General features: G+C 34.5%; 1 protein-coding gene across 10 annotated transcripts; it reads right to left on the bottom strand.

The window, feature by feature from the left end:
• Nucleotides 1-2,924: 2,924 nt before the first annotated feature.
• LOC127106680 (uncharacterized) lies at nucleotides 2,925-10,054 on the bottom strand. 10 transcript variants are annotated; one of them, XM_051043990.1, is made up of 8 exons: nucleotides 9,859-10,054; nucleotides 8,204-8,304; nucleotides 6,175-6,668; nucleotides 5,980-6,106; nucleotides 5,616-5,891; nucleotides 5,436-5,537; nucleotides 3,837-5,351; nucleotides 2,925-3,767 (listed from the first exon to the last, which is right to left on the bottom strand). In XM_051043990.1, exons 2-8 carry the CDS (start codon nucleotides 8,264-8,266, stop codon nucleotides 3,192-3,194), a joined length of 3,153 nt encoding a protein of 1,050 aa, XP_050899947.1. In that variant the 5' UTR covers nucleotides 8,267-8,304; nucleotides 9,859-10,054; the 3' UTR covers nucleotides 2,925-3,191. The 10 variants fall into 10 exon arrangements, with proteins under 10 accessions (XP_050899947.1, XP_050899948.1, XP_050899949.1 ...); XM_051043991.1 differs by having other exon boundaries at nucleotides 2,925-4,376; nucleotides 4,512-5,351; XM_051043992.1 differs by having other exon boundaries at nucleotides 2,925-4,241; nucleotides 4,512-5,351.
• Between the last annotated feature and the right edge of the window lie 6,762 nt (nucleotides 10,055-16,816).

Here is a 16,816-nt window from a genome sequence, read left to right as displayed (position 1 = left end):
TCACCAGACTAGTTAGACAATGTTTGGGTGGATTATGTAGGCTTCTCATTCTTCTGCGAATCAGGTAACTTAAAGAAAATAACACCTTAAGTATTATCAAAAACTAGAACAAAAAATATAATCAACTTATATGATAGATTTAACATAAAATATGCAAGTTCCAAGATAATATTCTTTGACAAAAAATTCTTGGATAACAGATATGTCTTCGTTGATCAACAATTTTGAGCTCTTCATTCATTGGAAACTTTAGAATTTTACAAAAATAGATTTGAATGAAGAAGAACAAATACTATTTACATTCAATAATATTATAATATACTATGAATATGTATTTTTGATTCTATGAAACAACATTGGCAATCCTTGATCATTGCATGAGTCAGAATAATGACAATTGCTCCAGTTTTATGTCATTGTGATAGTAACTTAAAAACTTAGATACATAGTTGTCCCATAAACTAGATTATAATATTGTCCTTATACATAATTTTGAATAAAGTTTAAAATTATGTAACTTCAATATATAAAAGTATTAAATGATACATAATATAACATATTTACCCAAAATCCCTAAGTCTCAGAAACCACAATCTTCTTTCCACCTGACTTCGACTGATAATTGTTAATTTCGTGGACAACACCTATAATATCTAATAAGCAAAGACATATTAGGTTACAATTGAAAAATATATTGAGCAAGATGTTATTCTATCAATATAATATCATGTAAAGGAAATACTTTCAAGTATGTCAACTTTACAATCTCCTGGAAGGATTTCATAAAATTCTTTAAAGATTTTTTTTAGGGAGAATACTGCCAAGCTCAATGGGCTTCATAGTTGTACCACTTAGGAAAACAAACCTCTTCATGTGACTGCAAACCTTCCATTGAAAGTCATTGTCATACACATTACCATTATTTATTATACAAGTCATAATTTCTTTCAACAGTTGTTTCCACTTTGTGGTATGGTTGCTTCGAATCAAAACCTAAATTCGATCACCCTACAATATAAATAGTATAAAACAACATGTTTCATTAGTATTCGAATGAGTATAATAAAAAAAGGAAAAACAAACGTAAAAAATCAACTATAACGTACCAGACATTTGCATCCACTACAATCATTTCAATGTGTTCTATACCCTTGCTATTAACGACGCTCCATAAATCAAGAATACGAACATCAAGACGTCATGTCTCCTTCGAATCATTGATATCAACAACGTTGTCGAATTTGCGCGACATTGATTCCTGCAAAGTAATATGACGAAAATCAGAAACGCTAGAAAAAGGAACAACAAAATTTTGTCGGTGGATCGCATGTCAATCATTCATTGTTGCATATCGATATGACGAAATTCAAAAATGCAAGGGAAAGGAACATGAAATTTGACGACAATATGACGTCAATACCAAGTTAGCACACAGGGAAGAAACAAAAATTACCAATTAGGACATGAAATTAGCCGTATAATAATTTTTAGTTGGATAATAATGTAAAAATGATGATATGTAAGTTTTATATATTGATAGTGGATTTGTGATAGAAAGTAAATTTCTTGATGTTTTGATCATTTGTATGCTACTTTCTTCTTGTATTCAAATATTACCTTTTGGTGTAAAGAGTGGGAGATACATTATATAGAAATTATGGTCTTCTATAATTGGCCCGTTTGTTTTGGTTTTTTTTTTAAATGATTTTTATAGTGTTATATATTTTAGTGTAAAAAAAATTTACAAAGAAATTTTTCATAAAAGCTTCAAATAAATTTTTTGTTTGAATAGTTATTCTTAAAATTTATTTTGGGTATTTTATCATTTTATCAAAATTTTTTTTGGATATCAAATTTTCAAAAAATCACTTAATTTTGAAACTATTTCAAATAGCTTTTCATAAAAATCATTTTTAGGATACAACATTTTTTAAAAATTGTGATTTTGACTATGTTTTGATCTTCAATAATCTATATTTATGTTATAGAATGAACAATTCAATCTTTTAATTTATAAAAAACAAATTTAGAAAAACTTGTAATATTTTGAAAAACATTTTTGTAGAATCCATTTTCAAAAATACAAAGAAAAAATCCATTTTTTTAAGGTTAAAACAAACTGGCCCAATATTATTGCAATGTGGAGAGAGCATATTAAGTCATGGAAAAATAAGTTTTTTTATGAAGATGAAACTAATGTGTGATGACTTGATGTGGATTATTATTTTATGAAATAATTTCTTAAATGAATGTAATGTGGAGAGAGCATATTAAGTCATGGAAAAATAAGTTTTTTTATGAAGATGAAACTAATGTGTGATGACTTGATGTGGATTATTATTTTATGAAATAATTTCTTAAATGAATGTTTTAACTTGTGAACACTTGGTATATTACAGTATAAAACAGATGCAATGATACATTTTTTTTATTATTATTGTTTATCACCACTAATTAAATAAGCTCAAATTTCAATAACCTCTCTGACCCAAAATATTTGTTGGATTTGGTTATTTCGCATAATTTTAAAATTAAATGACAAATAAAATAAAAAATAATAATTTTATTCAATTACCTGCATTAACTATTAGTACATTTTCATTATCACAACACAAAATAGAAAATACTCCCACTTTCTCTATTTATTTATAACAATTTACAACAGAATAACAATAGAACACTCTAGCAAAAAGAAAAATAATCGAACTCTGCACCAAAATAAATATATTGGGACTCAGTTATAAAATAATGCAATTTACCTTGTTCATGCTGTAATCGTAAAAAGTCATATGATAGCAGAATAAAACTCAAAGCTAATTAAATTTTAATATCATTATGACAGTCACTGCCAAAAAATATGACAAAATGAGACAAAATTAAGCGTCAAAATGAGTAATAACAATTAGTAGCTTCTGAGAAAAACATGATTGGAAATACTAATAATACATGTAGAAGGGAATGAGTCATATAGTTTGCACAATATTCTTATGCAGGTTAGGCTAGGACTCGCTCAAATAAGATGGCGTCCGCCAAGCTAATGCTGTTTATAGTTACTGATCTGATGAACAAAATCTGTACTGGATATATCCCTGTCTAAACCGACATAAATATATAATAGATATCAAATATAAACCAAGACAAAGGTAATACTTTTTAGTCTTAGAATAAAATACATATCAAAGAAATCAAACTCAACGACGGTAACGATGGCGGCGACTGGCTGGTGAATCATCATCATGGTAAGGATGTCCCCTTTTAGCTTGATGTTGCTTTGGTAAAACCTCGTCTAGCAAATCATCGTCGTAGTGAGGATGCCCCCTTTTAGCTTGACGTTGCTTTGGAAAGACCTCTTCTGGCGAAACATCATCATAGTGAAGATATCCCCTTTTAGCTTGACGTTGCTTTGACTTAGCCTCATATAGCAAATTGTTATCATCATAGTGAGGGTGACCCCTAGGAGTTCGATTTTGCTTTGGTACGACCTCATATGGTGAGCCGTCATCATAATAGTGAGGATGCCCCCTATCTAGCAAATCGTCATCATCATATTGAGGGTGTCGCTTTGGAGCCCGATATTGTTTTGGGACGACCTCGTCTTGCAAATCGTCATCAGCATAATGAGGATGCCCCATATCTAGCAAATCGTCTTCATCATAGTGAGGATGTCCCCTTTTAACTTTATGTTGCTTCGGCAAGACCTCATCTAGCGAGTGGTCATCTTCATGATGAGGAAGTCCCTTTTTAGCTTGATGTTGCTTTGGTAAGACCTCATCTAGCGAGTGGTCATCTTCATGGTGAGGAAGTCCCTTTTTAGCTTGATGTTGCTTTGGTAAGACCTCGTCTAGCGAGTGGTCATCTTCATAGCGAGGACGTCCCCTTTTAGCTTGACATTGCTTTGGCAAGACATCATCTAGCAAATCATCTTCATAGTAAGGATGTCCCCTTTTGGCTCGACGGTGCTTTGGTAAGATCTCATCTAGCGAATTATCATCATCATGCTGATGACGTCCCCTTTTAGCTTGACATTGCTTTGGCAAGACATCATCTAGCAAATCATCTTCATAGTAAGGATGTCCCCTTTTGGCTCGACGGTGCTTTGGTAAGATCTCATCTAGCGAATTGTCATCATCACACTGATGACGTCCCCTTTTAGCTTGACATTGCTTTGGCAAGACATCATCTAGCAAATCATCTTCATAGTAAGGATGTCCCCTTTTGGCTCGACGGTGCTTTGGTAAGATCTCATCTAGCGAATTATCATCATCATGCTGATGACGTCCCCTTTTAGCTTGACATTGCTTTGGCAAGACATCATCTAGCAAATCATCTTCATAGTAAGGATGTCCCCTTTTGGCTCGACGGTGCTTTGGTAAGATCTCATCTAGCGAATTGTCATCATCACACTGATGACGTCCCCTTTTAGCTTGACATTGCTTTGGCAAGACATCATCTAGCAAATCATCTTCATAGTAAGGATGTCCCCTTTTGGCTCGACGGTGCTTTGGTAAGACCTCATCTAGCGAATTGTCATCATCATACTGAGGACGTCCCCTTTTAGCTTGACGTTGCTTTGGCAAAACCTCATCTAGCAAAGTGTCATCATCGTAGTAAGGAGGTCCCCTTTTAGCTTGATGTTGCTTTCGTACGGCCTCATCTAGCAAATCACCGTCATCATAATGAGGACGTCCCCTTTTAGCTTGATGCTGCTTTCGTACGACTGCATCTAGTGAATTGTCATCATCATAGTAAGGACGTCCCCTTTGAGCCTGATGTTGCTTTCGGCGACGGTATAGTAAGATTTCATCTAAAGAATGGTTGTCGTCATAGTGAGAATGCCGCCTTATGGCTTGACGTTTCTTTCGTCGACAGTCTGGCATGACCTCATCTGGCGAATGGTCACCATCATTGTTAGGAAGTCCCCTATGAGCTAGACTTGCACTTGTTGAAGCACTTGCTGACTGGCGCTCTAGAGCTTTCATGCTTTTCACTACCTTGAGAAACTGCTCCTCCAAAAGGTGATAACGTTGTTTCGCATCAGCTGCCTCCTGACGTGCTGCAGCAGCCTCCTGAAGTGCTGTGGCAGCCTCCTGACAAGCTGCATCAATGGCCTCAATATGCATGGCATGATCACACCTGCCACTATAAGGTTCCCGAGACTCCTGAGTCAGTGAAGTTACACCACATCCGAGATTTGAAGCAAAATCAGCAGTGCCATAGGAACCTCTTGTTTTTCCCCCAGCAACCTCTTTCCACAGCTCAAGCTTTGTCGCCTCATCTACAACCTGCTCCCCATTCTGGGAGGCCTCGCCAATTTGTTTTTGTACCTCCTTCAGACGATCATGATAATGTTCCTACTCAAAAGGAAATGTAACCTAATATCATTTTGCTTTAGAGCCATATTAAGAATAAAAAAGATATAAGGACCAACAACTTACATATGTCGCTTGAGAGCGGTTATCAACCCAATTGCCAGACTTGTTTTTATGGGTAGCCATGAAGAGCTCGGCAGGATCCACAGAACGTCCGAGTTCATGAGCCTGCACAAAAAAACAACACATAAATATCACACATCCTATGAAAATGAACAAGACAATAAGTGTAAATTAAATACATACCATGCTAAGTGCCACATCAACATGAGCCTTGCGGCCTGTGGTGTGGACTGCAGCTTTACCAGAAGCCCGATTAGTCTTGTTTTGGGTAGAGACCTTTATAAAAGCTTCACCCTCCCAATGGGTAATAAGACCCTTCCAAGCCTCTTCACATATCCAATGAGGTCTTATCCCCTTCTTCCTCACTTTCGAGAGCATACCTGAAAGGCGCTTTGCGCCTCTCGATTGAAATGTCTTTTTGATATACCTGTGATCACGAGGATCCCAAGCAATCATGTCCTAAAAAAGAAGGAATCTAGTCAGTTATCATTAAGTAGGTGCAATTAGTTAGTAATTAAAAAACTATAATTAAATAAACACAACCGACCCCAAACAACTTCCACCAATATTCCCTTACATCCTCTGGAGTCTCCTTCCAGCGATGGAAAGGACCTTGAAAATGTGACTGGATGGCATGTTTAATAGCAGCAGCAGGCGCCGAGCTAGGAGCCCACCTGCAAAAAGTCCAAATAACAAATAAGTCAAGTGATTAAAGAACGAAACAAATAACATTCTAACTTACCCTCGTCCACAAGGTCGTATAAGAACCTTCCCATCAGCATTCTGCTTGTTTGAATCTATTTCTTGAAGAGTCATGGGATTCTCCTCTACTTCCGACTCCTCTGTATGAAGAGTTTCGGGATCCTCCTCTTCTGACTCCTCCGTATGAGGAGTTTTGGGATCCTCCTCCTCCACCACCACCTCCTCTTTCTCCATATGTTCACTACTATTTGATTGCTTCATTAGACAAATATTTTGCTCTAGTTCTCCGTGCTCAGTCCAGATCGAATAGTTTGGTTTAAAACCACTCTTGTACAAATGACCTTCCACATCTCTTGGAGTGAAAGACTTTAGACACTTGCACGATTCACATGGACACTTGATCTTTCTCTCAGACAAAAAGCAGGGTTGTTCCTTAGCCTTCTTAATAAACTCCTGAACTCCGCTAATAAACTCATATTTCAAGCCTCTCCTATGAGGATTGAACCTATCGTACATCCAACTACGATCCATTTTCTGCATATTAGGCATATAATTATTAGCTGTCAAGGGAGTACTGCTTACACTTTAAAAATTTCAACAGCATAAACCTCTGTATTAGAGACAATTTTAAAAAAACACACAAAAAAAAGTGTGTGTATATATATATATATATATATATATATATATATATATATATATATATATATATATATATATATATATATATATATATATATATATATATATATATATATATATATATTATGTGCACGATCTTAGACAGGATCAGGCTCTACTGAGCTCAGCTTTCCGCTTACAAACAACATGTTAATCAAACAAATACATAAAATTTACTAAATTATCAGCATACAGCCAACGCCTTATTGAGCTTTACTCTCTACTAACAAATAACATACCATTCCAAAAAATGTGTTGCATTAACATCACAGATAACATTGCTTACATACCTCGAACTCCTAATATAAGCTATGAGTGCGACAGAGTCAAGTCAGAAGCAAAAAATTAGTATTGTATGTCTAAGGCTCCATGGTATGATAGTGTTATTTTTTAGCTAATGATTCCACTGTGCATTTTATATCAGAGGTTCAATAATTTCCTTGCTATTGCTTAGGAAATTCTGTAACTATTCTACCAAGTTAAGTTTCACCATATATATATCTAATGGGGTCAGAAAAACCAAATAGAAAAAATATGAGCTAACTTTAGGATTTGTATGCACTATGCTTATCAATGTGTTTGGTTAGAACATCAAAATTGGTACTTGGATTTATAAGATCTTTAGTCCTTTTGCCAATCAATCTAGATTGAATGAATCACTTTTTTATTTTCACTAAGCTTTTCTGAATCTATTAGTTATGCTATTCACTATTTGTATCAATTACTTTAGTTTATGTATGAATGAAAAAGGTAAGGTTCTACAATATGATTCTCCAATTATTCATATATGCATATATAATAGCAAGAAACTCAGTGTGCATAAGTAAATTCAGTGTAAAAGTATCAAGTTGTTATGATTTTCATTGTACTTTTAAATACAAGTTGTTATTATTCATAAATGCATATAACATAGCAACAATCGAATGCATAAGTAAATTCACTGTAAAAATTTTCAAGTGCTAAAGATGGCAAAGGTCCAAACACAACTCTAAAAGAAACTTCAATACCAAATTTTAAAATACTTATTTTAATAAAAGCTTGTAGCTAATGACAGTTGTCAAACAAGAATGAAAACAACAATAAAGCTATTTGACCGGACAAACAATTTTCTCCTACTGACAGGGATGGTATTTGTACTGGCAATCACACTCACTGTGATAGAACTCGAGGAAAAAATGGAAAAGACGTATTTATTAACTGTAATGGTGAGCCAACACTCTTACAAGATCGTGATAACCAGAACAAAGTCCTGCCAGTGAATAAATCTCTTGAAATTAAGCAACAGAATTCGTGATTGACTGTACTCCCCACTATTCTTGCTTATGTATCGATTCACTCTATCAGAATGTGTAACAATAACTAGCCACGTCACGTAACTAATTTTCCCTCACCCTATTCCTTCTAGAATATACGTTCCGAATGATGGGCTTAGGTGGGAGCACTCCAATATCCATTTGGGATTCAGCAACACAGTCAGCAGGGTCCTATAACACTGCGATCACAAACAGGGAAAATTTAGAAGAAATTCAGTATAGACAGACATGCTTAAAAGTTCAAAAGGCCATCTCAAAACATACGGTATAGCAATAAAGGCCACTTAATAATTCAACAGCAAATTGATGATTTTTCTGTACAAAGAGTCTATGAAAGATACTGTGCACGCCGATTGCTCATCAATATTCTTATTAATAGCTTTTGATTGCAAAAATCAAATGAATAATCAGAGGGATAATTGTAAACTAAGTTGAAGCCATGCTAGCTTATTAAAACGTTGCAGTTTTCCATGTCTATCATTTGAACTCTGCTAAAGTCCAAGATAAATAACAATATTTCAACTACACACTTACACGGAAATAAACCAAGTCAAGGAGTGGTAAACCCAATCAAACACAAACTATCCTCCTAGCCTAAGCATAAAACTGTGCACTTCATATGCAGTAGCAACAAGAACAAGTAGGCACAATTCAAGCCTAAGTGTGGATGGGATGCAGAAATCCAAGGAAGCCAATTATCAATCTTGTTACAACTTGCCCATAAAAATTGATTAGTATTTGAATCGAAGATGTAGATTAGCTAATATTTATCCATAGAAAGAAGCCAGTAATCCAATTTATCCAAAGTTCAGACTCTCCTATTTAAACGTGCATTGAAAATACTCCTCTGCCCCACAATATAATTAATTTTACCAAATGATACACAAAATAGGAAACAAAGTTAAATTTGTATGAAATAATATAAAGTGATTATTATATCGATAGAAATAATACATAAAAGATGTAAAATTGATGGAAGTAAATATTATTTTTGAACTATGAAGGGCTAGCCCAGAGTGTGCTTGCTTCATTATTTACAAACAAATAATAAGTTGGGTGGTTCTATGGGGGTTGGTTTTGAATGAGACTTGTTGCGCCTTTATCCTCTTCAGAAAAAAATTCCTTTGAGCATCATCTACCAGATCACCTTCAAGCTTTGTTCAAGTCCACGCCTAGTACTTCTTGGAGTTTTCTTCTCTACTCAATGCCCCCAAATCTAACCCTCTCTCTTTTTCTTATTTCTATATCAACCCAAGCTATCTCATTCATTCTTCAATCTCCAATGACATAAGAATCCTCAAAGTTTTCTTGCCCGGTTGGGATTTATATTCATTTTAGCACCAAACTGGCCTCTTACAAATAAACACAAACACACACGCTTGTTTTCCGATTGAGAATTGAACAGATCCACATTTGATCAAACCCATGTTGTCAGAGGCTACTTCTACTTCTCTGGAAACCCAACATAGCACATAACTGTATCAACCTAAAACAAAAATTGTTCTAAACCCAACAACACCACAAAATTACTCACATTTTCATGTTCAAATAGTTTAATATTCATGGGAACAAGTCAAACATAAATTTAGAGACAGACTTTAAATAAATCAACCAACGCAAGTAACTAAGAAGCTTCTCGGGAAGGAAAACCATCGATCTATGGAGTCAAATCCCAAATTAAAGAACCCTAAAACTTAGCCCTAGTTTGATAATTTATAGAAAAGAACACAGACCTTGCGTTGCGAGATACGGTGAAGACTAGAGGAGCACTGTCGCAGCTTCAGAAATGGTGGTTCTTGGCGGCTACAAGACAGAAACTGATTTAATGGAAAATGTGAAGATAGGTTTACTACAGTTTAGCGTCCAATTGCATCGCGCTAAATTTCATTTAATAAATGTAGCGTCCATTATCAGACCGTCGATAAAGAGAATATGTTTAGACTTTGTTTGACAATACATTTTTATCCTTATAACTTATAATTTTTTAGACATTATTTTAAATAATATTTTAATATTTTTTTTACATTTTTATCTTTATTATTTTAACTAAAATTTATTACTATTCTTTATAATTTATTTTAATTTAAATAAAATAATTATATATTAAATATTTTTTATATATCATTTTAATACATCTACTAATTAAATCATTAATTTTATTAAATATTTTAATTAATTTATCAATTATAAATTATCAATCATTAGTTATAAATTATAAACTATCAATCATGCATAAGTTAAACGCTATCAATTAATTTATCAATTAACCAATTTTTATATCAAACAAGGTCTTAATGTGAACACACTAGGACCTTAAAATTTGGTTGGGAATTCAATTATTCTCTATCACATATTTATATTAATTTATTAATAGTTAAATTAAAAATTTAGTTTAATTTAATCTAAAAAGATATTATCTCCGTTTTTAGTATAAGTCGCTTTGAGAAAATATTGTGTACCACAATATAAGACGTTTTTATAATATCAATGAATTATTAATGTTATTTTTCCTATTATATCCTCAAATATTTATTATTCTTTTTTTTTTTTATTTTGTTAGTTTATCTTTTCAATATAATTAACTAAAGACAATTTTATAAAACCTTTCGTAATTTGTTTTTTAATTATGTTCATTTGTCTTTTCAAACATTTCTTAATACGTGTGAAAAGTAAAAAACAACTCATAATAAAAAATAAAAGAAGTATTTGTACTCAATAGAATTAAAGGTATTCAAAAATTTATTAGAAAAATTAATCACACTTAAAAGATATAATATTATTACTTTTTTTTATTAATGGATATTCATTACATGATTTAAAGATAAATTTTGCCATATTTGAGATAAAGGAAAAAAATGCTGAATTTTCACCACATTTTATATTATGATGTATGTTAAGTAATTTTGATTAAAGTGGGACTAGCGCAAATAAAAACTAACAAAAAGAACTAACTATTGAAAAAGTCGTGTCGTGATTAGACTAAATTGTGGTGCAATTTGGATTTGTGTTTTGCCCATTATAAAAGGACAATATGCAGAATTTTTATAAAGGGGAGTTTTTAGCGCAAGATTGAAGATTTATCCATTGAAGACTAATTTCCATCTCCAAATTCACGTATTTTTATTCTAAACTTTTTACGTTATGCCTTTTGAGATAAATTTATTTTATTATGTTTGAATCATATAATTGGTTAAGTATTATTCTATTAATTTGTAATTCTAATATTATTTGTTATATTTATTCTTAATTTTTTTTATATGTTTACGAATATATAAATTGATCTATATTTTGAATGATTATTGATCATAACTTTTGAAACCTGAATTAATTTAATTGTTTAAAATTAGTAATTACTTTAGGAATAGAGAATTATAATTTTGTGATATAGAAATTCGGAATTTTTTTTAAATAACCATGTTTTTCAAATTAAATTCCTAAATAACCAGTTGTTCAAAATAAATACCAAAATAACCATCTTTCTAAACAGATGCGGCAGTTGAACTGGCGCATCCATTTAACTTTCAAAGGAGGCGCCACTGGAGATGGTGCATGCTCCCAATGACCATGCATGTAGGCGACATGCCTTTTGGCGCATGCATGTATGCATTGGTGCATGCGCCAATGCATCTGGCGCATGCTCATTTTTTTTTTAAATTTTAATTTAACAATTAAATAAAAAATATATTGAATTTTATTTATTTATTTATGTTATAATAAAAAATACATGAAATTGACAAAAAATTTAATGACCGACCCGATTGAAACGCTCATCTGTTCCACATCCAGGTGTGTTGGTCTGTCTTCGAGGTCTCCCGCGATTTTCTTGAGGTGTTTGGGGTCTTTGAGTGTTGACATGATCCAATGGTGGTTGGTGTGAAGGTCTGGTGGAAGGTCCAACGATATTTGATATATGTTTCATCATTTATTCCCAATAGCTGGGGGGGAGGGGTTCTCACCAACGGCGCTTCCGTAATTGAGTTCGGTGCCCATGTTGTCGTAGTTTGGTCGGTGTGGTTGGGTGAATTGTGGACGGTATAGTTGCCCGAATTGAGACATTGAATCGTTTTGGAAATGAAGCAATGGTTCTTGGGGTGTACTATAGTTAAACAATGGTTGGGTGTTGTGGTGCTGTGATGTTTGGGTGGTCATTGGTGGGGGGCTATGATGACATGAATTGTATGAATCATCTGGGTTATCCACTATTGTGTTGGCTATGTATGGTTGTTGGTGGATAGGGTTTGATTCTTGGTTTTAAGGTTGGGTGTGTGGCATGAATGGGTTGCGAGGTTGGGTGTTTGGTTGTTGGGTGTATGTGGTAGGGTGATGGTGTAAGGTTGGTTGTTGGGTTTGAGTGGGTTGACATTGGTGTTAGACATGGACTTGTTATTGGGCGTATGATGACGAAGCTAGTTGGCGTGGATCAATCAAATACCTTCGCTCAGACATAAATTACTGTGTTGTAACCGACCTAAACCATGCCATATACTGTTGAGTTGGTCTAGCACCCTGTATGACTGGTTCGTTTAAGATGTGTTGTCGTCGATTACTCAAATGATGACACATCTCTTTTGTGAAGTCTCTCCAGTCGGAATAATCCCACTGGGCATCGACTCTTTTTTGATGCCAATCTCCCAAACACATCCGAGGTTCTGTAATTGGTTGATATATGCCGAACTGCAGTTTTACCCCGTCACTCTAGTGCATCTCCATAGTAGTGAACCGGATAATTGGTGTTTTTGTTGTCCAAACTGCATCATCATCATGGTTAACCTGATGATCAAGACTCGGATATGACCTCTAGATAAACTATACAACAATACGACATGATTAGATGATAAATAATTTAATAATTATTTTTAAATTAAAATAGAGTTGTGTAGGAGTATTACATCGTTTGGTCCAATGTGATCCAATAGATTGCGATAGACTATTATAGCATGTTTCAGACACCTATTATAGTTCATCCCTCTAACTGACCACCTAGATCAAAAACAATTGAAAAATATTATTTACAGTTAATTATAATATAAAGTCTAATTAATTATATGGTAAAGTTTTAAACTTACTTTGCTGCAAACGGGAATATGAATGACTTCTCGTTTACTGGGGCGAGTGACGATATTCTTGACCAACTCCATGCTTGTAGCAAATATGTGCATGAATAAAAAGTACAAGTTTTTTTTGGCATTTTTACACAACACATTATATAGATGGGTCAAAACAGCTGAATCATAACTATATGTGCTTACCTTATTTATGTTTCTAACAACGATAAATACATAATATTTACCGTATTACCAGTACTTTCAAGAAATAAAAAAATTACCAAATAAAATCATAATATAACACCGAGCTTTAATTATTTTTTTCGTACTCGATAGATTCTTCGATCAATGTTATACTCCTATAATATTGTTTGAGATATCTTAAATTAATACCTTGTCCCCTAACTTGATCGAATGTCTCTCCCGCAGCTTGGTCGTCACACAAAGGGGCACCCAATAATTTATTGCAAATAGAGTTATCCTGGTTAACTCTACCATTCACGACCTTACCATCGATACGTAGATCCAACAACATGTAGACGTCCTCAAGTGTGACGATACACTCACCGAAAGGAAGGTGAAATGTATGGGTCTCGGGTCTCCATCTCTCCAACAAAGCAAGAATAAATTTGTAGTCAACCGAGTACGAGACTATGTTGAGGAGATTTCCAAAACCGTATCTTCGAATATATGGTTTTATCAAAGGATCGTGGGGTACATATTCATGTACACGACATCGAAACCATTTTGGGTCCGAATAAAAGATAAGTAAGAAATAAAATAAGAAGAAGTAATATACAATAAAAACATAAATAAGAAATAAATATGAAATAAGTAAGAAGAAGTAATACAAAATAAGTAAGAAGAAGAAATAACATACAAATGTCGAGATATTGTCGATTGTTCCTCAATGTTCATCACCAATTGTCAATAGAGATATAATGTTGCAGAGGTTGAGTGTGGTATAGTTGGAGTGTTGTAGAGGTTGATTATTAGTGTTGCAGATGTTGAGTGTTGTGAGTTGATGCCCTACTTATAGATGAGTAAGTGTTGCAGAGGTTGAATAGGTACGCAACATGTGAAGCATTGGATATGGTGCATGCATGTGACATAGGTGTAGGCGCCTAAGGCTAGGGTGAAGGAGATCTGCGATCCAAAACACAACAGAAATTAAAATTTTCTCCTTTAGAGATCCTATGGTCATGATCAATGATAGAATATTTACCTCTTGTGACGATTGAAACCTTTGGTGCAGATCTCTTGTGACGATCAAAACCTTTGATGCAGATCCACAGAGCGATCACGAACGTTGAACGATGACAACGTCTCTACTCAGTCCACATGAACGGATTCCTTCAATCTCAGTGCTAGCTTGTACGAATGAAGGCTTTGAGTGAGTGTATGTGTGTGTGTGAGAGAGAGAGAGAGAGAGAGAAAGAAAACGAAAATAATGCAACCGCAATGAATGCCTCTGCACAAGGGTTCTATTTATAGAGCCACTTGTGTGGGCTTCAAGTTAAAAAGCCCATTTAAGTGTATTTTGGCTTATATCTTATAATATGCCCAAAATCACTTAAGCGTGTGGTACCTTACCATATTTCGCATTCTACTTAAGTACACCGTACCTTACGATGTTCTATAATTCACTTAAGTACACCGTACCTTACGGTGTTCCTTAGTTACTCTATCTCTCATCAATCCGTCCTTTGTGTGTGACCCTGTAGGTTTTCGCGGCATTGGCAATTATATTAAATCACGTATTTAACATAATAAACAGTGAGCGGTATCTAGCAACACATCACTGCTACCCAAGACACGAAAATGTCATGTGATCTGACAAAATCTTCTGTGATAATACTTATGTGTATAATTACCCTTTTACCCTTATGTCTATATTGAATACAAGGCATGACCGTATCATCCTTGTCCAGTTCAATATTGGGTCCATAGACATTTATCCTGTTACGCAGGATGGGCAAATTCTATCTAGGTCACTCATGTCCCTCAGCATGCTTCGTGGAGTACCCATCAACTATCTTTATGGTTATCCAATTACGGACAATGTTTGATCAGTAATAAAGCACTCGACTCTACATCTAGGGTCAATAGTGGTCTCAGGTCGAAGAGTGGTATACACCATTATCACCATGAGAATAACTTATGACACTTTGCATAACTTTCTATATAGTATTCTCATAGCGGGTCAATCCGGTATAAATATTACTCTTAATATTCATACCTATGTTTAAGACTTGATAACTCCTTATCCATGATCCATGAGATGTGATCATCAGTCTATATACATAATAGTCTTAATGTTTTAATGTTATCCCACTTCACAATAAAGCTAGACTACGGATACTTTAAGAATAGTGTCCTTATGTTTAATGTGATCTCATGATTAAGTCATACTTGATACATTAAACGGACTAGCTATTCTAGGGACTTTATTAAACAAACATAATAAAGAAAAAGCCTTTTATTATTAATAAATAATTCGATACAAGTACCAAAAGTATTGGCCTCTAGGGCTTACACCAACAATCTCCCACTAGCACTAGAGCCAATCAGGCATACCCCTAATGCCCATATATCTAGTATGGCCATCATGCTTCTGCTGCGCAAGAGGCTTTGTCAGTGGGTCAGCAATATTGTCAAGTGTAGGTACTCTGCATATTTTCACATCTCCTCTATTTATTATCTCTTGAATGAGGTGATAACGCCTAAGTATGTGTTTGGATCGTTGGTAAGATCTAGGCTCCTTAGCTTGTGCGATATCACCATTGTTATCACAGTAGAGACCAATGGGATCCACAATGCTAGGAATTATGCCAAGTTCACTAATGAACTTTTTGATCCAAACAACTTCCTTTGCTGCACTTGAGGCAGCAATATACCCGGCCTCGGTTGTAGAATCAGCAACTGTATCTTGCTTTGAACTTTTCCAACTCACAGCGCCACCGTTTAAGCAAAACACATAACCAGATTGCGATCTAAAGTCATCCTTATCTGTCTGGAAGCTAGCATCGGTGTATCCAATTACAGCCAACTCTTCCTGGCCTCCATATATCAAGAATGTGTCCTTAGTCCTTCTTAAATACTTAAGGATATTCTTGACAGCTACCCAGTGAGCATCACCAGGATCAGATTGGTACCTACTCGTTGCACTTAAAGCATACGAGACATCTGGTCGAGTACATAACATGGCATACATGATAGATCCTATTGCAGATGCATATGGAATCTTATTCATGCGATCCCTTTCTTCCTTAGTTGAAGGGGATTGTGTTTTTGATAGACACATGCCATGTTGCATAGGTATGAATCCTTTCTTGGAATCATGCATATTAAAGCGTCTCAGCACTTTGTCTATGTACGTACTCTGACTTAGGCCAAGCAGTTTTTGTGATCTATCTCTATAGATTCTGATTCCTAATATATAGGCTGCTTCACCTAGGTCCTTCATAGAAAAGCATTTCCCCAACCAAGACTTTACTTGTTGCAGGGTAGGGACATCGTTTCCAATGAGTAATATGTCATCTACATATAATACTAGGAAAACGATCATGCTCCCACTAACCTTCTTGTAGACACAAGGCTCATCTTCATTCTTGATGAATCCATATTGTTTTACTGTTTCATCAAA

This window comes from Lathyrus oleraceus, chromosome 7 (genome assembly GCF_024323335.1).
Source record: "Lathyrus oleraceus cultivar Zhongwan6 chromosome 7, CAAS_Psat_ZW6_1.0, whole genome shotgun sequence".
Classification (NCBI taxonomy): Eukaryota; Viridiplantae; Streptophyta; class Magnoliopsida; order Fabales; family Fabaceae; genus Lathyrus; species Lathyrus oleraceus.
The sequence above is the reverse complement of the archived record's forward strand: the minus strand, read 5'-3'. Positions and strand labels throughout refer to the sequence as shown.

What these genes read in the sequence shown, in the direction of transcription:
- LOC127106680 (XM_051043985.1), bottom strand. Translation starts at nt 8,266, where the DNA reads ATGGATATTGGAGTGCTCCCACCTAAGCCCATCATTCGGAACGTATAT. An exon ending in TATATTCTAGAAGGAATAGG is followed by an intron (nt 6,669 to 8,203) that starts GTGAGGGAAAAT and finishes CCTAATATGCAG; the next exon opens with AAAATGGATCGTAGTTGGAT. An exon ending in TTGATGTGGCACTTAGCATG is followed by an intron (nt 5,538 to 5,615) that starts GTATGTATTTAA and finishes TTTTTTGTGCAG; the next exon opens with GCTCATGAACTCGGACGTTC.